Consider the following 27,692-nt stretch of genomic DNA (forward strand, 5'->3'; position numbering starts at 1 on the left):
CACCATTGAAAACAGTTTCAGACACCCGTTCAAATTTCAAGTCAATTTATGTACTTACGCATGTGCAAAAGATGCACACCAAATCCAGCAACCAAAATGGCAGGCTCTCGCATCTTTTTTGGCATCGACGCCACACAATGTACAAGCAAGCATTGCTTCATCCGCTTGCGAGGCGGGAATTCCCCGCTTTGTTCGCGGGCTGATCGCCGAGAGAAGCCCACGTGTTTAGCTGCAAGTGAAGGAGCACGGAGCTGTGCACGTACACCACCATTCATGCCCGTGTACAGCACGCACATGCATACACAACAGTAGTGCTAGTGGTACAGTTGTGTACACATACGTGGCTATTAGTATTAGCACTCAAAAACGTCTACCATCATCTGTGCCTGAACAAGTCTCCAAAAGCTAACGTACCAGCACACAATCATGCCGAAATACAAGACCAAGGAGGCCCTTTCCAGCGGTTCAGACTCTGACGAGGTAAATTTTGTGTTCGCCTGCATTAAAATGATGATGTTAATAAGCATGATTTGTCAAGCCTGGAACGGTGTTCTGACCTCTCAATTGTCAAGTGTTTCCTGTCTGTCTCAACATCAGTGACATTGCCCTTACCTTGCTCATTACTACATGGAAGGAATGCTCTAGCAGCTAGCTCTTCCAACACTGCAAGGTGCCAAGGAGTTACTGTTACTTATTTTTCTTCTTCTCGGTCATTCCCTAATGAAGCAGAAAAAGGATGAAATGAGTGAAGGATACAATAAAGACGAGACCATCGACAGAATATGCAGTTCAGTGTAAAACGCTTGCAGTTTGTGTGATTGATGATGATGCGTAAAAAGTGAAATTGAGCAGATCTCTCTGAGTCTGATGTTAAATGTGAAGCCAGATGCAGAGGCATGCATATGATATATTATATTATTAGATTTAAATGATATGTATAAGCACACTCGTCATGGCTTTTCTGTAATCTCAATTGATGTGATGATATTGGGGTTCTAGTTCTACTGTGTAGGGTTTAATTGATGCTAAAAGAAAAATAACCATCTGATCTGCACTCTCACTCAGGTCTCTTAGTCTTGTTATGAGCAACATGTCGGCATCCCCGAGGCTTGTATGGCATGGTCTTCATTAAATTGATGAATTTGCCTCTTGTTCGGTGGCCTCTCATTAACTGTATGGGTGGTAATACAGTCAGCCCCTCAATAAACGGGGGCTGACCGTTTTACCAACCGTACAGTGACCACGAGGCCACTGATACCTGATTAAGAGGGAGATTTATAGGTCTAGATCTTCATTAAATTGGGCCTACATTAACCCCAGAACGCTCCTTGTACACAGTTATACGCTACGTGTTTTGTTGGGGCTTGTCGCAGTTCTAGGCCTAGATCTACCCCTGCCTTAATCAATACTGGTAGTGGTACCTGTTGAAATTTGTAATAGATTTTGTTTGTGTGGTTTCAGGTCCATTGATTAGTTCTTCTCTTACTTTACTGCTCTCTTTAAGACTAGGGATTTCTTGATGTGCTCATCAATACAATGCCATCCAATGGATTGCCACTTGATTGATCCCCTGCTTTTTGCCTCCTTCCTTGTCCTTCACACTCCTCCTCCACCTCCTTCTCTGTCACCTCCTCCACCTCCTTCCAAATTAAGAACAGCCCACGACATAGAAAATTGTAATGTGTAGTAAAATGGCACAGTGTTGTGCAGTTTAGAGTACCTTTAGACATGTATCCCAAATGTAGTAACTACTAACGTTATTGAATTCAATTATAGTAATTTGAATGGTATGAAAAGTGATGATCAGTGAGTGAAATAGTAATTGCATTCATATTATTGGCAAGACTTCAAGAAATGTCCCCCACTATAAGACTACGACTGTGTTTGGTAGTCCCCAGAGTTTGATCATGTGGGTATAGAGAATGTTGCACACACACTGCGGACTCGACCTCCTGTAGGCCTACAGTATTAGCACGTGCACGTGTTACTGGACTTTGTATGCAAATGATTTTCAGGTCAGCCAATTAGCTTAAATCACATCATGGACCTTGTGTGGTACTGTAAAACCAGAAATGTTGGTGTGCATTTTAATTTTGCAAATTTCGCAAAAGCCATCAAGATTCGTGAAATCAAAATGCACACAAAAGTTCTTACAAGTGTACAATATATGCACTGAACCAGTGGCAGTTCGTGAAAATTTCATGCCACAAAAATAGGCTGTCAGCTGCAATTCATGAAAGTATCATGCTGCAAAAATATTTTGCTTCAAGTATTGGTATTGTATGATTCCCAGTAAAGACAATCCTGAAGATTAAAAAAAATATATCTGAACACTGGAGCAGTCATCAGCACTGACCAATCGAGTCGTACATGTGTGTGCATGTGTGCCCACCACAGAGGCCGCGTTCATGCGAATTTCGTAGCCAGAATCACAAACACGAATCATGATTCAAAACGGCGTTTCAAATCATGGTCTCAGCGGAAGAGCGTTCATGCGGACTTTTGCAACGCTGATTCTGGCTCTGCTCATTCTTTGCCATTGCGCAGCATACTGCGCAGTTTGACCTTGTCTCTGCAACTCGAGCCAGACCACCTTATGCCAACTGATCAGTCAGTTTATTATAGGCCTTTACGTTTATATTTCGGTGAATACTTTTCAATAACATGTGGCATTCAGGCTCTGCCCACAGATCGAAAAATCTGAATTCTTCGTCTCTCCCATTGTTTCCCTTGGTAGACACAGCGCTGCAGCCAGTACTATTATCAACTTAATCGGAGAGTAATTTACATGTATTATTATATTAAACAGCTATATTCTAGCATAGAATCGGTGTATGGCGTTGATGTAAACCAACAAATGCAAGTTTGATACCGAAACACACGATTCATAAGACGCACACAAGCGCGCGAACAGAACAAGAAGCTGTGGGATACCCCATTAGACATGCATGCGCACAGCGCACAATGACGTCATAGAATCATGATTGAAATCACGGTTGCGTTCATGCGGCTTCTGCGATCGTGATTCTGGCAGAATCATGATTCAAAACGCCCTTTTTTTAGCGTTTCAGATCGCTTGAATGCAACGCAACTAAACACGTTAAGCGACTAAACGTGTTTAGAAACGCAATTCTAGTTTCGCATGAACGCAGCCTGAATCTACAGGGTATGTAGGTTCATGGGGACAGTACATAGAATTTCATTCCAATGGGTAATGTTTTGTATGCATTAGATGAAGCTATGTTGGGCAAGACATGTGCAAGCTTCTCATCTTTACGAACAGCCTTATTGTTGACTTCGAATGTAGTAGTGAAGAATTGAAGCATGCAGAATTACCAAGCATGAAATCTTTATGCAGTGAGAATTTGGCAAATAGTGGGATGTCAGTAATTCTCTGCTAAGAGTGTGGAGCATTGATAGAAGTGACCATGTTATCATTTCATATTTTCATTCTTTGGAATTACATCAACAACTTTACGTTCACTGTTTAGTGAATTTACAACAATGTAAGATGTCTTATAAGCCAGATCTATTCTGGGCAGTTTGTGAAAAAAAAGAAAAGAAAAAGAGAAGCTTTTCATACTGAATAAGTCTGGTGAGTATTGTCAGAGATTATGTACATTAATCGCAGTCTGTCATCTCCAACATTCTCTTTAGCCTACCCAGAAAAAGCAGAAGAAGGGAGCTGCTGCCAAGCCAGCCAAGAAGCCGGCAAAGAAGGCTTCGTCAGATGACAACGATGTGTCCAGCATGTTTTCTGTGAGTATCTGATCGTCACACACTGTGCTGTCTTGCGTGTTATAAACCTGTAGATGATCAAGGGAAGCAGTGGAATCTGTAATCCTGCTTTCGCAAGGCCCTTGCCAAATTTTAAACAAATCAGACAGTCTGCCCGCCATGTGTGTCGTGGCAGCTCATCAATCATCTCTGGAGTTTTTCTGATTGATTTTCTGTGCCAATCCTCATGACTCCCTCGCCCGCCCCCCCCCCCCCCCACACCTAACCTTTGTACCTAGTTTTAATAGCGGTTTCACATCTAGAGCTCTCATGCATTGTTGATCTAGCTTCTACATGTACCTATTATTGTAAGGAAGCGGCAGTAAATTTCACACCATTGCTTGGGATTCAATCACAGAGTATCCCAATACAGGGAGTTGTATGAACCAGGCTAGGAGAAACACACATTTTCACACACTTAAATACTCCACAATGTACACACCGACCCATAGTCCACATGTGCGCACACACATGCTTGCACGCAAACACAATGAATGCAGTGGGGTGCCATGTGGTGACACTACAAGACTAGACACTAAGGTCTAGATAATTTCCCTGCACTGTACAATGGAAGTTTGTCCTGTTTTTCACTCTCTTCCATGTTATATCGTGTGAAAAAATGTATGCATTTTCAACAGAGTGCTAATTTTCCATTAAATCTGGTGTTGAAAAGGTAGCCAGGTATGTTTTTATTTTGCATACTTTACACACATCATGCAAATAGTTATACACATGATTCAGATTTGAATCACATTTGAATAATGTGTGTGACAGTGTTTACCGGTATTTGATGCCATTGTGTTGACATAGATAATGATTCAAAATAACAACGTCAAGCATTGACATGATATTTTCTACAAACACTGAAGTGATGGTGTATACACAGCTGTTCTGCAGTCTGTATTCAAGTGGCCTTTTCAACATCTGATTTAATGGAAATGGTCAGATATGAAAGAGCAACCTGTGTAGAAGAATGGTGCTCAAGAACATTACTTTCATATATACTGTAAAACATGATATATTCGCGGCACGAAATTTTCGTGAATTGGAGCCGACGGCCTTTTTCGTGGCAAGAAATTTTCGCGAATTGCCTCTGGCGTTCAATGCATATAGTGTAGATGAGAAATTTCGCGTGCATTTTAATTTCGCGAATTTTGGCGCTCGCGAAATTCGCGAAATTAAAATGCATGCGAACATTTCTAGTTTTACAGTATGTAAGGTTTGTGCTTCTGCTCATCGGAAGATTGGGACAATTACTGCTATTTAATTGTAACCACAGATGTTTCAAAGAGACTAGATTAGACTAGATTAGACTACTGTACCCAGAACATTGCATAGTGAGATATCGATCAGTAGACTGCACAGAATTCTGAATCCAGCTGCAAGACTATAACTGACTACTGGACTTTTATGGAGAGAGCACATTTCAGCTATTTACCAATCGCTGTATTGGCTACCAGTAACATTTTATATTAGATTCAAGATCCTATTGATATCAGGGTTCATACAGGTCATGGAAAGCCTGGGAAGTCATGGAATTTGGCTTAGTCCTTTTCCAGGCCTTGAAAGTCATGGAAAACTGATATTTTCATGAAAAGGTCATGGAAAGTCATGGAATTGCAGATATACTAAGTTTATCTTTTGTCTGTGTGAGATGTGCATAATGCATGCTCTTTGCTTCACTTTGATTTGAGATTAAATTTTCAGTCTAACGTGTAAAAAAAAAAAATGTATAATAGTCATGGAAAAGTCATGGAATTCTGGCTAGAAAGGTCATGGAATTTATGAAGTGAGAAAGAGTATGAACCCTGTGATATACACTGTCTTCTTGATTTCACCTCCTCTGGTCTGTCCGATATCAGTATGGGGCGCATCCCCTCTGAGGAATTTTAGATCAAAAGCAAAGTGCCTCTTAATAAATCACTCAATTTGCACTAAATTCTGCAGAGTTCATGCTTTTCAAGGTACACATAGCTGCCGCCGAATCATGGAAGAGGTCACCATAGTATATTAATATGAAGCAGGCAAATGCAGTGAATATGCTTACGCCATTAATGAAAACACATCACACATGATTGGGGCATTAGAGGTTATTATGCAATTTCTTGTCATAGTGTTGTCTTGCAGACACAGTAAGGCGAGGGGCCTATCATCTTCACAAGTAATTGATTTAGCACGCATAGTTAACAAATGCTGATATGTTTTTACTTTCACTTGTCGATATAACACACTGCATACATGGTAATGTGTGATACATTGTATGTGCTATACATGTACCATTCCCTCATCATTATGCACCAAAACTGAAACTACGTACGCAGAGCAAAAAAAGCATGAAGTAGGAGCAAGTGTGCATTTTGTGTGTGATGCCTAATGATAGTAACAATTTGTTTTGACAAAAATTATACTTACATCAGACTCATGTTACTAGCATGTGTGCTTCTATCATGCAATTTTTTCCTTTTGATTCTGTATAATGGGCAACTCCACGAAAAATGAACTTTTCCTAAAAATCATAAATCTGCAAGAGTTTGAAAGATATGTGGGCTACAGGGACAGATTTAGTATCAAATGCTAGAACTTGTCAAGTTCTTTCATTGAGTGATATATTGATACAACTGAAGCACATTAAGACATTCTTTTCTTTACAAAAACCCACTTTGGGTCATTTACATGTATATTTCTTTTTTAATATCTTTGACTCTCATTTTTCCATATTCATCAGTACTTCAGAATTCATTTCAAAGTAGTTTATGGTTAAGAATGGACACACACACACACAAAAAAAAAAACACAAACACACACTATAGCCTTTTCTAAAATAAGAACTGTGCTGAAGTATGAATATTGGGACTTCAAAAAGATGGACTTGTGCATTTGTGAAATCGGACAATCCATTCAAACATTATGAAAAGTTTCAGTGCCACCATCGCTGGATGAGAAGACAACGACAGTTTGTGATGTCACATTGTGAAGACAATATGAAGAAATATAAAAAGAATTCCATAATATTTCATTTAAAAAAAATGAAAAGTACACATTCCTTCTGCTTGGTACTGACCTATGTTAGGGTAATATTACTCTCCCTTCTTAAAGAGGCAAGTCAAGCGCTCATGTATTGTGCTAGGAAAGTGAAAATGTGTTGACTTTCCTGTATATCATTCTTCATTATGTGACATCCAAACCTGTAGTAGTCTTCTCATTTAGCCATGGCTGCACAAAACTTTTAACAGTTCTTAATTTTTGAACGGATTTTCCAATTTCCTCAAACTTTTTACCAATGCCTTCTGTTAATATTGCTGCTTTCAATCAATCCACACATTGTGATGAACTTGCCCTTTAATTTCACACAAGACCTTGCCTGACCTACCGCAGTGTTATTCAAATACAGAAAAGAATGAGAAGACAGTGAAATAGTTTCTTGAAACTCATTTCTTTCTGATAAATGACAAGACCACAAGCATTCTAAGATCTCCAGTGAGTGTGTGTACTATTGTTTTAAAAGCATAAGTGTTGAAAATGTTAATCACCACAAATATGACCGTGGTAATGAAATCTCATTTGCCTTGAATCTGTCCTGTCAATAAAGGCCACCTCTTTTTTGAGGTTGGAACAAATAGGCAGGGCTCGACACTAACGGTGGCCCGGCCACCAAAAACGCACGTTGGGCCACCAAAATTTCAGAAATGAAGAATTTGGAGGCCTGATCGGGCCACCAAAAAAGGTCGAATGTTTGCCTTTGGGCCACCATAAATAAAAGTTAATGTGGAGCCCTGAAATAGGTTTGACACTTTCTGTCATATGACCTGTGTGATGGGCCCTAACCATAGCATCGATTCTGATTTACAGTAGTCAGACCCAATGAGGTTCAGAGGATAAACTGCAATGGCGCCCTCTTCAGCCTGATGTGACACATTCTGTACTTCACTTTTGTGGGATTCAATTTTGTTCTTTTTTTTTTTTTTTTTTTTTTGCCAGATGATGTTATTGATATAGTTTTTGTGTGTTTTTTTTCAAAGAACAGCATAAAGCGAAGGAATGGAAATGTTCTTGTTTAATCTTGTTTTTCTTTTCAGTTGTGTGTTTTATCCTTGTTCACCTCACCTGTGCTTGTCTCAATCTGTTTTACACTTTTTCCTTCTTGTATCTTCATTTATGTGTATTATCTAGCTGTCAAGGCAGAGGTTTGTGAATGTCCGTGAATTCAGGGGAAAGGTACTGGTCGACATCAGAGAGTACTACGAGCCAGAAATTGGAGATCTTAAACCAGGAAAGAAAGGTATGATGATGCTGCCAATTCTTCCAGACTTTGCAGGAGTCTTCCTTAAAACTTAGATAATAGTGCACTCCTGTTATAACGAACACGGTTAACAAATTCCAGTTACAACGAAATAGAAATTCAGGCCCTAACATTGTCCACTCTATGTTTTTGTATTGTTTATTCGTTTAGTTACAATGAAATTTCAATATAACGAAAGAAAACTGCCAGTCCCGAGGACTTCATTATAACAGGAAGCCAGTGTGTCTCTTGACATCTTAAAAACATGAAAAATTAAAACCCCACTGATTTGGGAATTGGTTTTGCCTATTTAGATGCATGTAGTGCGCAAGTGTCTCCCTGAGAGCTTTTTGTGAGTCTCCCTGATTTTGATACGCTAATGTTGGTGGCCAGGATGTGATTATAGGAGTCAAAGTCAGAAATAAACTGTGAATAGATCTTCAGGGTGTATGTGAGCAGACTGCTGTACAAAAAATGAAGCAATAAGGGCAGCAAACCCAAAGTAAAAACCTTTTGCAGTTTTGATAGTTTACTAAAGCAGAACTTAAACAAAATCTTTGTTATGACATTACTCAAATACACTAAAGGAATGATACTATGGTAAGTTACAGGGGTCACTTTTTATACTTGTACCTCAGCATCCTGTAGAGGTAAAGGCATCGTTTCTCTTTTGTTTTTCAATATGTTCATTGTAATGCCCTAGAGTTTGACTTTGTTTACCTGATTTATGGAAAATACTTTATGGATTCAGCCCAAGTATGCTACATGAACAACAGCAGATGCACTGATTAGATTCTAGGCAAACCTCCCATAGGTCAACACTCAATGGTTACTAAACGTTTGGTTGAAGATACCTTTTTCCAGGCTTAATGTTATCTACCAATGTTGAAAGACACTATAATTTGGCAGTACAGGGCAGAAAGTAAGATCATTATAGATGAAATTACAGGGGTGACAGAAAAAACAACAACTTTGATTTCATAGTTTACATGTACACTTGGTTAGGCTAAAAATGTCTCCTTTTTTTTTTAGCCATAACTTCAGCCGAGAAAGTTCTTTGGTAATATCGTTTGTTAGGAAGGATAGAAAAAAGAATATGATTATTCTGATGAAATGACAGGAAATGATCGAGGTCAAAAGTCATTAAGCAAGAATATCATTTCAAAACAATAACTCTTAAGTGGAAATATCCAATTAAAATGCACTTTGCTTAGGTTCTGAACTGAAACAGGTAATGTTTCCCTTGTCAAATCAGGGTTAAGATATTACTTTCATGGCCAAGTGCCAAGGTCAGTGAACTTTATTTAGCTGTAAATGATGGGCCATACATATTTGTGAGATATAGTGATAGAATGAGATGGCAGAGGTATCCCAAAGTGCAGTGGAATTGTTCATAATTTACTTTAGTTTTTGTGGTTTTCATTACTGATTGAAGTGATCATAATAAGAGAGGAAACATAGCTTGCGTGAATTGAGTCACATTAGTGTATGGCTTTCTTTCATCTTGTCCTTTTTTTTTTTTCCAGGCATCAGCTTGACGGTTGACCAGTGGAGGAAACTGACCAATCAGATCGACGAGATTAATGAGAGGATAGAAGAGATGGCCTGAGGTCTGCCTGGACGAAGCGATGCCACTTTTCACAGAAAATTGCAGCTTATTCTCTTTGTTTTCTAGTATTTCTGCTTAAAACATCAATACCCAGATCAAATCAATGCTGTTGCAATCATTAGCATTTTGTAAGTTTATTCAGGATAGCATTCCATCTTATTGCTAGCAGTTATTACTCAAGGTAGCTTTCAGCCTTTTTTTTTTTTTTTTTTAGTTTATTAAATGTTGAAGATCCTGAACTGTGGAAGTAGTGTTTGAGATGCAGGTTTCGTAATGAAGAGCTAAGGATGGCGTCCAATGGCAAACTTCGAACCTGCAGCCACAAGTGTATCAAGAAATGCACATATTTTCAATGCTCATATTATTAGTAGTATGTAGTACACAGAAGATAGCTACTGCACCTTTAAAAAAAAAAAAAGGCATGTAAACATTAATGTACCAAGTAGAATGTTCTAGAAACATTGTTTTGGTCAGGCTGGATTACATCATTTTACCATTTTGGCGAAGTCTGATTGGTGCTTCCAGTATTATCTGACAGTGAGATGCCAAAATTCTGCAGCTCCATCAGTGAAGGAAAAGAGATATAGAGAAAGGAAGAGAGATGCTGGTGCCAAAGATGATTTAACTTGGAAGTTTTCAGTGCATTGGGGTAAATGAAGTATCTCCTTTTATCAACAATCCTCTACCCCCACAAAAATGTACATAGTTGGACGAGTTATTTATCTCTAGCACCAAAGAGTTATTGATTTTTTTCCCCTTTTTCTGGTGGAAGTATTCCCAGTTGCATGGGTCACTCTTACGGTAGCCGTGTCATAGCAGACAAGCTCCTGTAGAGTGTCTTTTGAGGTATGTGTAATGTGAGTCCTGCCGCCAGTTGCCGGTTATAAGATAAGCCTATACATTGGTCACATTTCATTGTATTAGACAGCATTTTTAAGGGTACACAAAAAACTATTGCTCATGCAGGGTCTGAATATTACATCATTAGTCAAAGGGGAGCACTGCATGGGTTGGTAGGAGGGTAATAATTATTGGTGTATTGTACACGAAAAAAGGCCACCATCAAAATGATTCAGTATTGTTTATAGATCACAAAATGGGTTCCCTGTGTCAAACTTTAGACCAATGTTTTCCATGGTTCAGTGTGCAAGAAATGCAGTGTAATGTGGTAGGCGTGCATTACGCACACAGCAGCATCTGCTTGAGTCGCACAGTAAGTTTGGCCGCTTTACATGCAACTCGCTGAGATATCCTGTCGAAATTGAGCTATTCTTACCAACAGCTTAGAATTGTCCTTGCAATTCACTTCTGATCACTTCTGCACTACAGCACTTGTCACTGGCAAAGTATGCAGTAATATTGAATGCTAAATCAGCACAGGGGGTCTGTGGGGAAAATTATGCGTTTAATAATCCAATGCATATTTCACATGGAGTGATATACATAGTGCCAGGGAGGGGAAACAAAGTATCTGTATTGATGCAGAAAACTTTCATCAGTTGGGGAGATCATACAATAGGAGATTCAGGCCTATACATGTACCAACCTTTAGTAGTTTGCTGGCTAGCTTTCGTCCACTCCTGTGGACTTCTTTAGGATAAGTGGTTACAGGAAAGGATGAAAGTGAGCCAGCAAACTACTAAAGGTTGGTAAAAGCCTGAATCTCATGTTGTGGTATCTATGTGGCTTAATTACTAGTAGAATGCATGATAGAACGGGCAAGTTTGCATTTGTAAAGCTAGATAGAATGGATGTTGATAATTGTAGAGAGCTATGGTACAGGTCACAGAAATTCTTTAGCTGTTTCTTTATATTTGTAAGTTTATTTGAAGAGTGCGATTATCTTAATTTTGAAAAGTCGTGTGTCTTCTACGCAGAAGGGACATGTTGTCAAGTCACTTGATGAAAAAAAAAAGTCTTGCCGATACATGTAAGCAACTGATGAATGTTCAAACACGAATCTTGAGCCAAAGAGTTGTGATTTGGGAAGAGAGTAAGATAATTTGTCTAATATGAAGATCTTTGTGAGTCCCTTGATAGGTTGCTTCAGACCTATTTGACTGTGCCGTGCCAGCCAGCCCCTGGCTCCTGTGTGTTTTGGTGAAGGCGATAGATAATCCCGCAAATGTGCTATAATTACGCTTCACCCCCCATGTATGCTTTGCTTAGCCATTAGTATGTTTTCACATTTTGCCTGCTTTATTTTTTGTGATATAAGCTGCACCAATATTAAAGAAGAAATGAGATAAAGAAGGGAAGGGAACCTCTTACGGCATAATGAATCTTGTTAGGCTGTAGTGGCAAATGTGGTCAAACCATGGTGTCCTACAACTAAGTATTGTTCAACTGATAGTAAATTTACAGTGATTTCTCAGTGATTTTGTCATATTTATCTTGTCAGTGCATCCTTCCCTTGTCTATTTAAAGCCACAAAGTGGTAATTTCATCAGCCATTAAGAATTAATGTCCTCCATTGTTCAGTATTATCTATGTAGGGGAGGGCACGCATCGCTGGTTGAGGGCAGCATTTATTTTCATCACATATATGCCATTGATGAAGCAGAGCATGAAACCATTTCGCCTGTCATTTGGAGTTTAAAATAGCGCTCCATGGCTGCCAATAAAAGCAGAGAAAAGCCAAATACAGTGTAAACGGAATGGTAGAGGGCTTCATTCAGTATTTGATTGGACATAAAAGAAAAAAGTAATAAAATTTTGAAATTTTAACAAGTTTTTAATAGAACATTAGTGATACTGGTCGCAACCACAAAAATCTTGCATTGCTTTGCCCTGCCCTATTAAAAAAAGGGGGGGGGGATCAAATTTTGGAATGATGGTTAAGTCTCCTTCCGAGGTGATTTCCAAATCGTATCAATTCAGCCATAATTGCATGCAAAAGATGCAGTTATTATTTGTTTGTGGTTTTTTTTGTGCACTAGGAAAAGAACAAAATATGAATTTGAGGCTTTGTATGAAGGTTAATGGGATACTTGTGAGGCGATGACACGATAGCTTTGTCTAATTTTCTTATGTGATTATGACCAGTGTCATTGTTTTGTGAAAATATGTTTAAAGATTCTGTTACTTTTTGATCTTGTGTCTAAATAAAACAAAAACAAACTTCTATTCTTCTGTATGCTTGGGTTTCTTTAATTTCACAAAGTGAACTCGAGTCTGGAATGGCATTTCAGTACAGTGTGAATAACGCATTCAATGTTCTGTGATGTCATTTGAGTAACAGGTGCACTTACATGTCATTACAGTCGACAAATTTGTATGTGTCATTGACTAACTTTCTCTGTGCTGTGTACACTATTTTTAAAGTAATTAAAATATGATTTAGATGAAATGGAGCAAGAAAATATGTTTGTTTTTTCTTTCTTTTCTTTTACCAGATTATCAGGCTTTAGACATACACCAAGGATGTTCAAGAGATGGGAGCCACAACATTCTTAGTCCCTTCGAAAACCATGATTGATGCCGCCACACGAACTCACCATTCATAACATACACATAATATAACGTACACATAATATACACCCGTACTAGTAACGTATGATATCACGTATCTGAATTGTGCCAAACTAGATCTGCCTCAAAGATAGGAAGACAATATTGATTCATGTCTCATTGCATAATGACCAGCCACTCTGTAAGGAAGATACAGATACATATACAACATGTACATTTGTATATCTTTGTTATGGTACATGTAATTACTTCTCGCTATTCCTACCTATAAAAGAAGGGCATTACCATAGTGATACATGCATAGACACGAGGGATGTGTGAATATAGAAATTGCACAAAGATTAATGGAATAATAACCAAAACTACTCGACTGATATCTGGATACTATACCTGACATTTTAATTCATAAGGAACTATACTTTAAAAATCATACGATGACAGTTTAATTTGTCATTATCAATCAGAAAAGTTATACAATCGGCTTCCCAGAAGAAGTGCAGTTTCTAACACTTTCACAACATGCAGCTGTGATTTGAATTTTGCACATATTTATTGCACATATTTATTTCTGCTTTATGAGTTTTATCATGAGGTGAAACTTCATTTCATTTACGAAATGTAAACAAGCAAAAATACCCGACATTATGTCAAGAGTTCAAAATGAATCTTCCAATCGCTCAGAAAGATAACGGCATCAAACCCAGTCATCATTGAATGCACCTGAGGAATGCTGTTGTGCATCCTTAGAAAACTGACAGCTGTTTGAATAAGTACAGCCAGTTGAAACTCCAGCTCTTGAACCTCCTTGGACATAACAAGTAGACACTGCATGTTGAAAGACAAGTGAAAAACAAAGTGGTTATTAAATTATATGATAATGATAATTATTATTATCATAGTAATGATAGTAGAAGTAATAATAATAATGATGATAATGATAATAATAATGATAATAATAATAATAACGATAATAATAATAATGATAATAAGTATTATCATTATTATTATTACTACTACTACTATTATTATCATTACTACTACTATAATTATCATTACTAGTATTAGCATCATCATGATTTCTAATTGTGTATATGGATTATACGAGTCTAAGATGCATGTGAAAGAGAAACGTGTGAATAGAAAGCAAATCAAACCCAAGAATAATGAATTCCCTGTATTTACATATCAGTTTATTGTTTTCAATTTCTCTTCATGTGCCATGCAGGGGGTAGACCACAATCACACTTCACCAGTTCACAGAAAAGCATGTTCAAATATGGGACTTACTAGTACCCTTAAGTTTATCTGCATTTTGTTAATCGCGACGACTTTAGAAATTCTAGTGGTGAGTGCTGCTCACCATTCTCATTAATGGTTAAATGAAAGCTGAAGTGTAATTAGCGTTTTGGCTCTATGGGTAATAGATTCCAGGAATTACCCACTTTCCTCATCTCGAGATCATCACCAGCGTGACTGTCGAAGGCTTTTCCAACTCGGTGCTAAGTTGGGCATGCAACTCTGCCATGTGTGACCGAACTCCCCCGAACCCCCTCCCACACACACACACACACACACACACACACACACACACACACACACGCACACACACACACACACACACACACACACACACACACGCACACACACACACACGCACACACACACACACAACTACCAAAACAGAACACAAAAGTGATTTTTGGCAAAATGTAAACAGATACCGCTGCACTGCACCAGCCTCGAAACTATGACACTTAAAGCGGCAAATGCTTCCGCATCTCGTCTGGCCCAGCCCTATTGTAGTTTAAGTCTCAACTGTGGAATCCTTTGCGTCGGTGGCGGAGGAGATATACCATTGCGAATACTTGTAGCAAAAAAAAAAAACAAACAAGCAAGCAAACAAATCAAAAGAAAAAAAACAACCAAGCAAATCTGGATGCTCTTGACAATACAGATGGTGGTAAGAATATGATTGTGCTCTTCCTCGTCTTTTTAGTTTTTTTTTTCTCTCTCTCTCCTGACTTGATACACATTTCCAGACTTCCATCAAATCTGACGAAGTATCAAAATTGAAACGTACATGGGGGGGGGGGGGGGGGGCGATGGGAGGGACTTCCACGTTATTTTCACAAGATACCGGGAAGTGTAATATTCCAGATTTCGAGAAATCTGGGTCCTGCGACGCCGCGCCGCCTCGCTCTCTATTGTCATTGCTATGCTCTGCCTAAACTTATTTCAATAACAGCGAGAGGTACAATGTATTCGTCGTATTCTCCGAGTCAGGCTTGATTCCTAAACGGGTTTATGATGCGAAATTGCACCTGTATTTGATGGTTACCATTATTACCGTTCGTGTGACTTTCACTGCTCCCGTGCCAGGGTGCTTCATAGTGGTGTATACCTGCTATCTACGAGGGATTGACCTTTCTTGCGATCATCGTAAAACCCTCTGAATATTTGTTTCCCGGGGACGAATTGCATTTTGGAAAGGTGATGTTATTGCTTTTGATTATGAAAACCTGAGTTTCTCGTGCCAAGACGCGGTTATAAGAGAAGAAGATATGCACAACCGTCATAAGTTGTACCGGCATTGAAAAGTGATGGACAAGAAACGTCTTCGTACCAGATAAGTTTGTTCAGATCCATGGATGCTTGTTTGTTTCACATTTCATTGTAAACGAAATCTGCTGAACACAAGGAAAGTAGTATAGGGATGACGTGAAAGTCGTAGGACACTTATTCTTTTCTTTTTCATGTACTCCATTTTTTCCTTCAATCTTATATTCTTCTTTTTGCATCATCTATCATTTTGATATTCGCATCTCATTCTCAATTTTTTCTCTTTCATATCCTTTTTATGATATTCTTCTCCCTTTCCTTCATTCTTTCCCCTTGTCCTCTTTTTCCTCCTTCATCTTCCTCTACCTGATTTCTTAATCAAAGGCTGCATTTTGTTTTATCACTTCTCCTTTCTTCTTCGTCTTCATTCGTTTCTTTTTTTTTCTTTATCCCCTCACTTTCTCCCTATTTTTTCTCTTCCACCTTCTCATTTTTTTTGGTTCCCATTCTAGTCTTTCTGTCCTTTGTTATTTCGTCCGGCTTAGTAATTCAAAATCTTAATGCATTCTACAAAAACCAGGCATCTCATCTGTTTCATGTGCACATACTAATTTTGTAGGGCAGAAGAATGTAAGAAGGAGGACGAGGAGGAGGGGATGGGGATTAGACAAAGTGAAAAAAGAAGAGAACGAAGACAAGAAAATGACGAATGCTTTGACGACGAAGAAGAAGAAGAAGAAGAGGAAGGGAAGAAATAAAACGAGGAGGAGAAGAATGAAAAGGAGGACGAAGGCAAGGATAAGAATGGAAAGAAGAGAGGAGAGATAGACGACAAAGGAAAGGTAAAGGATGAGAGGGCTCGTGCAATAAACCGGGAGCAAACAAAAGTACACCGCGACGAAAGGTATAACTCTCAATCATCATCATGTCTCGATATATTTCGCCATCAGCGTCACTGCCAATTCATCTACTCCTCTACATCAACATATAAAGCACATGTTTTCACAGCATACTGTTTTACTGCAGTGCAATAAAGTTTGACCTGCAGAAGGTAAACGATGATGTGTCAGTTTGTTGATTTGAAGGACACAAAGCAATATAACTTGTTTTTCTCTCTTTTCGTATCGAAGGTGAGAAGTTAATAAACGTCTTAAAGAACCTTTACAATGGTTATTTTCTGGGGCGTTTTTTGCCTTTCTTTGAAATATTCATGGAAAGCAATGACAAAGCTCTTAACGATATCTGTCTCATGGAATTGAAGCTTTACGTTATTCATTTCAGAAAAACGCAGTGCTAATATCACAGCAAACGTTCAGCAAAACTTTGAAGCACATTAGGCACCCTGTGGGTGGAAGGGGATTGACAGCTGATTGTTTGCCTGTACACTCTTAAAAAGAAAGGGGTAAATCAGCGTTTTAAAATGGGCGAGGAGTGACAGCGTTTTAAAAATGTTGTATTCACCCCTTTTCTTGCTGTATCTATAGCACATCTAACTGTTGGATTCAGCTGCTGGATAAAAGGGTGAATACAACATTTTAAAAACGCTGTCACTTCTCGCCCCTTTTAAATGTTGATTTACCCTTTTCTTTTTAAGAGTGCACGAGATGTCAACAAATGACGCCTAAAAGTTTGTCAACACACCCACAATTTCACAATGTAATGATTGTGTTTGTAAAATCAAAGAAAATGATATTGCTCTAATCTTGATGTGACACAATCCACATACCCACATAAATGTATATACAGTGTTATGTATATATATATATATATATATATATATATATATATATATAATTCATATACAGCTAAATACACTGATAATATTGTGAAATACATTGCATGTTCAATAGAAACATCGACTGTCCTTATTATTGCGTATAGTTTAGCAAACATTGGTGCCTTCATGTACCATAGATCATGGTCTCACCATTACACACAAACTATAAAGATACTCCTACTCCTATAATATACCTTCTACTTCTTAAGGCACCCCTCCACCAATCACAAACATGAAGCTGTCTGAGTCCTGCTGGTAAGGAGAGAGCGAAATGGTGATAGAGTCAGAGATTTAGATGGACAGATGGGTAAAATATTTGCATGAAAAGGAAAGAGATATAATTATAAAGAGCGGAGTGGATATGTAGTTATAGATATTGGGAAAAGGTACAGTCACGAAGGTAAATTTGTTGACGTAGAAACAGGAAAAGAAAGGGAGAGACTATACGATTTCTACTCAGTATAAGACAGACATGTGTGGAGATATATGAATGAATATAGAAATACAGATAGGTCGAAAAATATATTGAAAGACAGAGAGAATGATAGATAAAGATAGATAGATAACTGAATATAGATAGATGGATGGATGGATAGATAGATAGACAGATAGATAGATAGATAGATAGATAGAGAGAGAGAGAGAGAGAGATAGAGAGATAAAGAGAGCGAGAAGGGGAAGTAAAAGGGCGGGGGGGGGGGTCATGTCGTCGGTCTGTCACCTGTCTCTAGGGAAGTCCATTGCCACCACTCAAAGTGACATGACGCGTGCGGATCGATCCACGAATGTGCTTCGGACTTCGAAGTTGACTCCGCGCATTTCCTCGCGAGGGCGGGCCGAGACCCTATATATACCCCTCGACGTGGGATCAATTTCAATCTCGCTATGTTTTGAAAGAAATCAAAGGTACATATCTCACAAGCGCGGGCGTGCATACGCGGCGCTACCACTAATAGCCTGCCGGAGACACACTGTTATGATGTGTACATGCATAAACCCTAATAACCTACGCAAGGAACAACGTCTCACGCCGCGGAGAAAAGCTTGGCGCCTCGTGTACATTTGCAATATTTTGTTTTGCTTTCTAGGGGGACTTACGAGTCAATGCACAATGTGTGGAATAATGTTTCCCCCTCCTCGTAGTTGTTTGAACTTTCTGTCCTGCGAATGGAGTCTAGCACCAAGGTAGTAGCCGGACGAGTCAAACCCCACACACCACTTACATACATGATATTCCACTTCACAATGTCATGCATGCCATATAGCTTAGCTCCCGTTTCGGAAGAAGGACAGTGTAAGCTTGTTTTCAAGTTAAAAGGGGAAGACAGTATCATCAGCATGTGATGAATTCAACACCATTGGCTCGTTGCTTCAAAACAAAATATAAACCATTATTATCTTTAAAGGTGAGGGCTTTATTAAGGAGGGGGAGGAGGAGGAAGAGGAAGAGGAGGAGGAGGAGGAGGAAGAGGAGGAGGAGGAGGAGGAAGAAGAAGAGGAGGAGGAGGCAAGAGGAATAGGAAGGAGTTGCTTGAAGGGTAGGCTCCTACTGCCACTGTATGAAGTCTGTAGACTACGTCTCAACGATTTCAACCAGTTTATGTGGTATGACTAAATAGTTATGCTGGAACTCCACACGACATAAGGGCCTGCCCCGTTCGTTGTGGATTTTAACAGGAGTCTGTCTTATTTGCAAGACATCTGGTGGTAGTACAAAAAGAAAATCATTCCTCGCATCTCATTTCGCGACTACATGCATTTCGAACCATCAGTGCTTTATTGTGTAACGGATGCATTAATGTTACTGAGACTCAACGGGGAATTGGTAACATAACATCATGATGATGACTTTGGTAACGACAATAACAGTAATGGCAATGATTACAATAATGATAATACAAAATAATGATGATTATAACTATGATAATAAATCGCCATCATAGTGATAATCACGCATTATTTTCTTCATAAGTAATGTCATATTTGCCAACAGTCTTCTCTGTTAGGGCCGTGCTATCTCTATGCCAATATAATCATATTCCTCGGTATAACAAAACATCTTGTAAAATGAAATGCGCGCTGGACAGTATTCGAACATGGGATCTCTTTTTCACGACCCCTATTGCTTAACCATGCACTGCAGCACAGTGCTCCAACATGGAAAAAATTTGTGAGAGATTTGGTAAAAAAATGTTAGGACTTGGGAGGGATGTGGTTCACTTCCGTTATTTCAACCACTAGAAGCAACATCGCAGTCGGAGTTCAAGCATCAGAGAGTTCACACGCGACAAGCGAAAAGTTACGTGGCCACCTGTCTTTCCATGTCCTCGTAAACAGTAAAATTTTCGAGGAGCTTGTGTGTGTGTGTGTGTGTGTGTGTGTGTGCATGTGTGTACGTGTGTATGTGTGTGTGTGTGCATGTGTGTACGTGTGGGTGTGTTTTTTAGTGTGTGTATTGTAACACTCTTGAATATACATATTTGCAGACTTTTGTCAAGTCTGTTTTGTTTGTATGACTCTACATGAAATCATAGTTACGTTTCATAGTGAAAACGTTGGTGATATTGAACGAATTCGAATAAGAATATCATTTAAAAAGTGTGTATGTGTGTGTGTGTGTGTGTGTAGAAAGCTGGGGGTGGGGTTGACAGACGCAAGGGAGGAAAAAAGAGAGGGTGAAGGGGATTGAAAAACGTATAACATTTGTATAGAGTAGAGGTCTAGGAGAGGCCGCCGAAGGAGAGAGCTGGCTGGGGAGTTGACTTGTTCAGTTTTTTATGGTAAATCCACTCTGTTTCGATTTACAAATGTTTTTTTCTTTTCAAATTGTTATCAACCTGACAAATGAGATGGTAGGTGTTTATATCATAAAATTAGAGCTTCTATTTTTGTGAAAAAAAGGTTGCACACAGGAAGGATATGATTTTTTTTTTTGTTAGCTGTGGCCAAAGTTGTGTTACTTTGTTACAATGATACCAGTTTATATTACCTGTTGGTTTTTACTCTGTTACAGTATTATGTTACTTTGTTACAGTAATATCAGTTTATTATTATTACCTGTGTATCATTTGAATGTTAATGATGAAATACCAATGACAATCAGTGTGTATTTATGTATAACTTGTATGTATGTATGTATGTATGTATGTGTGCGTGTGTGTTTGTGTGTGTGTTACAATTCCATTATTGGAAGGCAACGAGCTTCAACCGCGCTGTCTTAGCATCGAGTAAACAAGTGACAAAGTCGCACTTCGAGTGCATCCTCTCGTCATTTTAATGCGTCTTGTGGTGACGTCACAAAGATTTGAAATGCGAAGCAATTCTCCAACCTCTTGCATTATCAGCGCTCAAGGACTACCATAAAAGAGAGCACTCCGACTGAGTGCTTCTGACAAGTAGACGAGGAAAAAAAAACTCCACAAAAGAACAACAAACAAACAAAAAATAAACATGCCGAACTGATGATTTGTCGCCTTGTCCATGCCGCGGAAATGGTGTCAAATACCATCCCAGCAAGGTCGTTTTGCATTTGCCCGCGTGTCAGGCTAATAGCCATGGTAGAATTATTCCGAAACGCGGTTGTACGTTCTATTCATCACAGTCCGTCTACATGAGTGAGATCTGTGCTCTCCACGCAGACCGGAATGTTCACATCTTTTGTAGATCGTCCCTAACCTGTAACGTTGCCAATTTGGAACCGCTTCAAAATCGTTTACGCGGTTGATTGTAAGTTTGGTAGGAGCTGACAATGCTTGTACGTAATCATATCATTATCATCATAATTATTCAAAGTATACTTTATTATCACTGTTATATTCATCTGTCATGATTTAAAAAAAGGTATAATCTCTAATACAGATAATATCTCCGTCGAGAGCACAAACACCACTCGACGACCTTGCTGAGACCTTGCGGCGGGAATCGCGAACAAAGCTGGGCCATATCACGTTCGTATTCTTCCTCTACTTACAAACTGGATTAAAAGGACACAGGGTCAAAGAGGGAAATATGATTAGAGAAAAAGCTTGAGTGTGTGCCGAGACATTGCTATTAAGATCTTCCTTTTTTCCGCGTATGAATACCCTCTTGATAATCTATTCATGCCCTTGAGATAAAATCTAGGGCACTGACGGAGAGAGCTCAATGGCCAACCGTCTCAGTGGAGTCGAACGAAAGTAGAAAAGCGTCCTCATCGGTGTAATTAGGCAATAGCTGACGCTGCTCCAGCTTGCATTACGAGAGGAATAAGAAAGAAGAAAAAGAAAAGATAAGAAAAGAAAGGGGAAAAGAAAGATGCAGTCATGACGATTTCATCAGCATGAGATAGCAAGGTCGTTGTCATTCAAATCATGTTTCCGCGTTGTAACATTGTGAGTGTATAAGAGTGTCGGTTTTTACCTTGATCTTTTCGCTTGCTTTTTTTTTTTGTCTGGGATAGGGATGGGGTAAAAAGTAAGGCGGAGTTGAAACCGTCTAAAAACACTGATTTCCCATGGTATTTCTGACATCGATATCAAGCTATATTTGATACTCCATAGAAGGCTTTTTTATATAACCAGTGAAAAGCGTATTTGTATCTAAAATAAAAATAAATTTCAGATTGTGAGATTTTGTTTTGTTTTTGTTTTGTCTTGTCTTGTTTGTTTTTTGTTTCTCTTAATATTCTTTTCAGCAACTTGCTGAGATGATAACAAGGAAAGGTTGCCCGTTTTCTAGGTCCTCGGATTCAAAACATCTGCGACGGCTAGTTGGAAATATTGCTGGAATAAGTGCTAGTCGTGTTGGCAACTTATCAAGACAAAGGTGATTGCATTTCTGTGGCATTACCAATTAGTCACGTGAAGATAGCATTATGACCATCATTTTTAGCAGTGTTGTACACTCAGCAAAAAAAAGAAAGTAAACACTTTTTTAAATTCATATTTTTCATAGAAGAGTTTGATGAAAATCAATGTAGGCCTATTATATACCATATTAAAGGTAAATTAATTGGCTATCAACCTATTAGGTCAATATAAATGAAAACTTTACGCATGAGTGAACACATTTGTTTTTGTCCTCCAAGGCACAGAAGTAAAAATGGCAAAAATTGACATGTTGTCTTTCATTTGCAGATGCCCTTCAAGATGACAATGATAACAAAAGACCAGTTAAACACAATGACAGACATGAATGAAATAGTAAAAATAAGTTTTCCTTCTCTTTATCCATTCATAACCTCAAAGGAAAACAAAGTGGGATAATAAAGGAGGAAATGAACATTTTCTGTCAACTCAAACCTCATATGAAATAGGGAGTAAGGGCACAAAGATGATTAAATGAACATAATATCTTTATTTCATTATTTCATCTAACACTTTAAGAATGTATGAGAGAAATTCACGAACCAAATGTTATTTACAATTTTCCTAAATTGAGAAATCAATTTAAATTCCTACCATTTTGTTAGCATTGCTTCTTTTCTTATTTCATTTGAATTTGGATTTGACAGAACATTCTTCATTTTCCTCCACTATTTTAGCCTTTACTGATCTTTTGGGCTTCAAGGAATATCATAGAGTTCATAGGTTTATTTTTTTTTTGCAAATTAATTTATGTTTCTTAATGTGTGTAATTTGTCTTTTGTTCTTATTGTTACATGGAAGAGTACTTACGCATGAATGACAACTTGTTCATTTTTGCAATTTTTACTTTTGTGCCTTAGAGGAGAAATACATATATGTTCCTTCATGCGTGAAATTTTACTTTTTATTGACCAACCAGATTGATAGCAAATTAAGAATACCTTTTATATGGTATTTATCATAATACATTAATTTTAGCTAAACATCTATGAGAAATATAAACTTGAAAAAGTGTTTGCTTTCTTTTGTCTTTTCTTTTTTTTGCTTAGTGTAGTATGGTCAAAATGTCACCATTGAGAACAAAATCAAGCAGATCTATTAGAACCCCCCTCTCTCTACAACTCTCTCTTTATATATATATATATATATATATATATATATATATATATATATATATATATATATATATTATATCAGCGTACACATTTATACGTATAGTCCTACTGCAAATTCTAAATAGGAAAACAAGATTTTTTTTTTGTATTCTCATGGTTTCAAAATTATTTACAGCAGCGAAATCCTGTGTTGCCTCCCTAAATTTTGTCTGTCTCTCTTTTTTATCTGTGGGCATCACATGCGATCCTTTTTAGTGTTGTTGTTTTGCATGTTTTCATAACATGGATCGGTGTAATATGAGTCCAGCGATCGGACAGCGTGGTCAATTTCGATCCATCTTTTGTAGTTGGAGAAGCTCGAAATAAGAAAATGCCAACGTGAGCTCCTGAAATCAGGACAATCCTATATACTTGTGATGTTATATCAAACTTGGTGATTTTTATCGTCCACAGAGTTTTTGGAGCTTGGATTTAGAATTGTCTTTTGTAACACGAAGAGAAATAACCGGATGCATTATAACCAAAATCGCTGATCATGCCTACCTAGGCCACATCTTTTCAGTGACTCCAATTCTTGTTTTTTTTTTTCTGATGAATACTGTTTTAAGATCCTCCGATTTTGTTGCAAAATGCTGATGATACTTTCAAGACCCCTTACTAATGATTATGCACATCAACGTACAATGAAAAATGTGTTTTATTGTAGCTTGCGTTGCACCAATTTGCACTTGAATTATCTGCAACAACAACACCAACACAGACACACACACACATACACACACAGAGACACACAGACACGCACACACACACACACACACACACACACACACACACACACACACACACACAAACAAACACATCATTGGCCCTAAACAGGATAGGTATAGCGAATTTGCAATGGAGAAACGCTTTCCGGCAAGCGAGTTAAAGTATAATTATTTCAAGAACACTTTATGGGCTACGATGCTGCGAGACATTGCAATAACTCTGAGCCTGTCGATAAAAGTATTTTACGATAGCAGTTCTGAAAGTGTTAACGACATATTGATGAGATTCGTCATCACACGAAGATATAAACACATTATAATATTCTACAACAAAGTCTTGAATATTGAACGTGTCAAAAGATAATATCTGCTGTCGTTTTCAATGAAACATGGATAAATATTTTACTGTGCACCAAGTGAAACTTTGCGGATGTTTTCCTGTTAGCAGTTGATGATATTATGTACAATAGTATGTGTGCTTGTGCGTGTGTATTCCTACCTACCCTTGACGTCAATGCATTAATAACCAATAAAGTGTATGCAGGATGTTTAAAACAAAACAAAATCAAAATGCAAGAGTACACGGACGAATAAAGCCATTTTTCGAGGGAAATTTGCCGAAGGATATAATGTTATGTGCCTATGTTGATATTGCACTTGTGGTTGCATTTGAGCTTACCCGAAACTATCACATAATCGTGCCAAAGCTTCAGAAAACAAAGTGGAAGTAGAAAAAGTGAAAAAAAAAGTGAAGTAAGGAGTACACAAGTTTCTTGACACCTTGTTTACTGTGATTGTATGTTGGGAATTTCTTTCGATCTGCATTGTTCAGTCTCATTAGAGACACATAAGGCATCCAGACTGTCTGCATCATTGACAACTGGTCCCAGGTTTCAGCATCAGGTATTCTGTGAGATCAGCTGAGACTCATTCGCTTAGGAGCAGAACATTCAGTCCCTTGGATGATTGGCAAGGACATTAAGAAGATGGTCCCGGGTGTATGGGAGAGTCACAACCCCTCGTAGGGCGACAAGATTCTACTTCACTTGTCGCGCGAGAAGCAGGGTGAAGTGGTCTGTTGCACACACAGTCTGTTCGACGGGTGAGCGATTCGAACCCTCTTCCGTCACCCCATGAGACCTGTAATAGTCAGAGAGCGGTATCAACTAACTCTTCCGTGTAAGAAAGAGGAGGGGAAGAGGAGGAGGAAGAACAAAAGAACAAAGAAATGGGGGACAAGAAGAAGTAGAAGAAGAAGAAGAAGTAGAAGAAGAAGAAGAAGAAGAAGAAGAAGAAGAAGAAGAAGAAGAGAAGAACAAGAAGAACAAGCACAAGAATAACAAGAGGAGGAGGAAAAGTAGAAGAAGGAAAGGAGAAGGATGAGAAAGAGAAGAAAAGGGAGAAGGAGGAAGAGGAGGACAGGACATGAGAGGATTATTATTCAGATTTTTTCCTTCAAAGCTCAGATTGCCATTACATTATATTTTTACAATGTACGGGTGGTTTTTTTTCTTCATTTTTTTTTTTGAAATATGTTATTTCTTTTAACTTCACTTAGGAAACGATAGACCAGATAATATGACTGTACACATCCTTGTGTGGTAAGCTAAAATGTTATCGCGATAGAAAATCCCAGCACTGAAAATGACGAGTTAGTTTTTCTAGGAAAGCATATACGACAAACAGTATGTGCTTAACGGATTTTTGGATATCCGTTCATCGCCAGAGACACGTCTTTTCGTTTACGAGGCAACGATTTAACTGAATGGCGGGCGTAAATCTCTTAACGGACCGAAATGACTCCCGCTGGCGACGAGATTTGTAGAAGGAGGTTGGGTGCAACTCCCGTCAACAGTGCGTTTTACTCTTTCTCTAGGAGGTCTCACGTCTCAAAATAATTCACTCTCGAGACATTTTGTGTTAGAAATGGGGAAAAAAATAGAAATATGAAACATGTATATTACTTTGAATGTGCTGTGAATTTGTTTGGAGTATAATGTGATAAAAAAACACATCTGACATCACAGTTACTTGTTTCCCTGTCAGTTACAGAGAGCGTTATTGTTTGTTTGTTTGTTTGTTTGTTTGGTTTATTTCTGCATTTTCTTTCTCCAAATACAATTGCAAATGAAAACAAAATGATACAGATACATACAAATCAATACAAAAAAAAATCATTTGCGTAACAACATTCAGTCTGAAGTGGCATAATTATGAATCAAAATAACATATTAAGGCTTACTGTATCTAATAACAAAGGAGAAATCAATACAGGGGACCGTCATCATAAGCAGAGCTTGACGTGGATGAGGCCCTATCTGAATATGTGATACCAATGTAATACAACACCAATTATATATGTACTCATAAAACTCTTAATCTTAATACACAAAACACATTTTGCTACAGAAAAAAAACAGAAAAGAAAAATAGTGACTTGGCGCTTTAGAACAAGAAAAAAATTTATGTTTATGTTATGGACATAACATAAACATAAATCAACTAAAAATGTCTCTATGATTAATGTGCCTCCGCTGTGTCACATTAGTCTAGCATCTCAAGCAAATAAATGTGGCTCAGCGGAGGCACATTAATCATACAGGGACATTTTTAGTTGATTTGCATGTATTTATATGTTATGTTCATAACGTTCATTGTAACTGTCGTGGAAATAAGTAACTGTGATGTGAGATGTGTTTTTTTAATTATTGTACCAATGTCAATGGAAGCAATATTTCTGTCTTATGATAGATCAATAAAGATTAATCTGAATGTGAATGTGAATCTGAATAGTAGATACACGAAAGCTCTAATATATATTTTCGAATTCACGAAATTCTTCCGTCGAGTTGTTTTCATTGCAAATGAATTGCCCTCCATTGACGTAGATGGGGCATAAGAAATCATGCGCGTAAGCACTCGAGTAGGATTTGAACTTACGACCTCCTGATTTCTGGACCGGCGTCTTCTCCTATTATCATTGTTATTATTGTAATAATAATAATAATGACAATAATAATTATTATTATGATTATAATTGTAATTGTAATTGTAATTGTAATTATAATTATATTTGTAATTACAATCACAATTCTTCTTCTTCATCTTCTTCTTCTTATTATTATTATTATCATCATCATCATTATTTTATTATTATTTTCATTACTGTCATTAGTAGCAGTAGTAGTAGTAGTAGTAGTAGCAGTAGTAGTAGTAGTAGTAGTAGCAGTAGTAGTAGTAGTAGTAGCAGTAGTAGTAGTAGTAGTAGTAGTAGTAATAGTAAGCGGCTGGGGCTGGTTCATCTTTCTTAGAGGTGTGAGAAGGGGTGATAAAAAGCCCTGCGAGTGTCAGTAAGCGGCAAGCCGCCAGCGCTTTATCATTTTTTTTCAAGCAGTTTACATTTGCGATTCGCCGGAAATTTGGCCACTCAGATCGAACGGGAAGAATGTTTATCACCACAACGTATCGCCTGCAACTTGATACAATTCATACAA

General features: G+C 38.1%; 1 protein-coding gene across 1 annotated transcript; it reads left to right on the forward strand.

The window, feature by feature from the left end:
• The first annotated feature begins 293 nt into the window (after window positions 1–293).
• Window positions 294–9,949, forward strand: LOC139730243 (activated RNA polymerase II transcriptional coactivator p15-like). Its single transcript, XM_071641127.1, has 4 exons — window positions 294–480; window positions 3,658–3,759; window positions 7,948–8,056; window positions 9,583–9,949. Exons 1-4 carry the CDS (start codon window positions 427–429, stop codon window positions 9,663–9,665), a joined length of 348 nt encoding a protein of 115 aa, XP_071497228.1. The 5' UTR covers window positions 294–426; the 3' UTR covers window positions 9,666–9,949.
• Window positions 9,950–27,692: the final 17,743 nt, after the last annotated feature.

This window comes from Diadema antillarum, unplaced genomic scaffold, assembly GCF_040938485.1.
Source record: "Diadema antillarum isolate AM-2024a unplaced genomic scaffold, OU_Dant_1.0 seq00000299_RagTag, whole genome shotgun sequence".
Lineage (NCBI taxonomy): Eukaryota > Metazoa > Echinodermata > Echinoidea > Diadematoida > Diadematidae > Diadema > Diadema antillarum.

Bases quoted from the DNA above. Each gene is read 5' to 3' on its own strand.
- LOC139730243 (XM_071641127.1), top strand. From the start codon at position 427: ATGCCGAAATACAAGACCAAGGAGGCCCTTTCCAGCGGTTCAGACTCT. The intron at 481-3,657 runs GTAAATTTTGTG...CATTCTCTTTAG, and splicing joins GCGGTTCAGACTCTGACGAG to CCTACCCAGAAAAAGCAGAA. The intron at 3,760-7,947 runs GTGAGTATCTGA...TGTATTATCTAG, and splicing joins ATGTGTCCAGCATGTTTTCT to CTGTCAAGGCAGAGGTTTGT.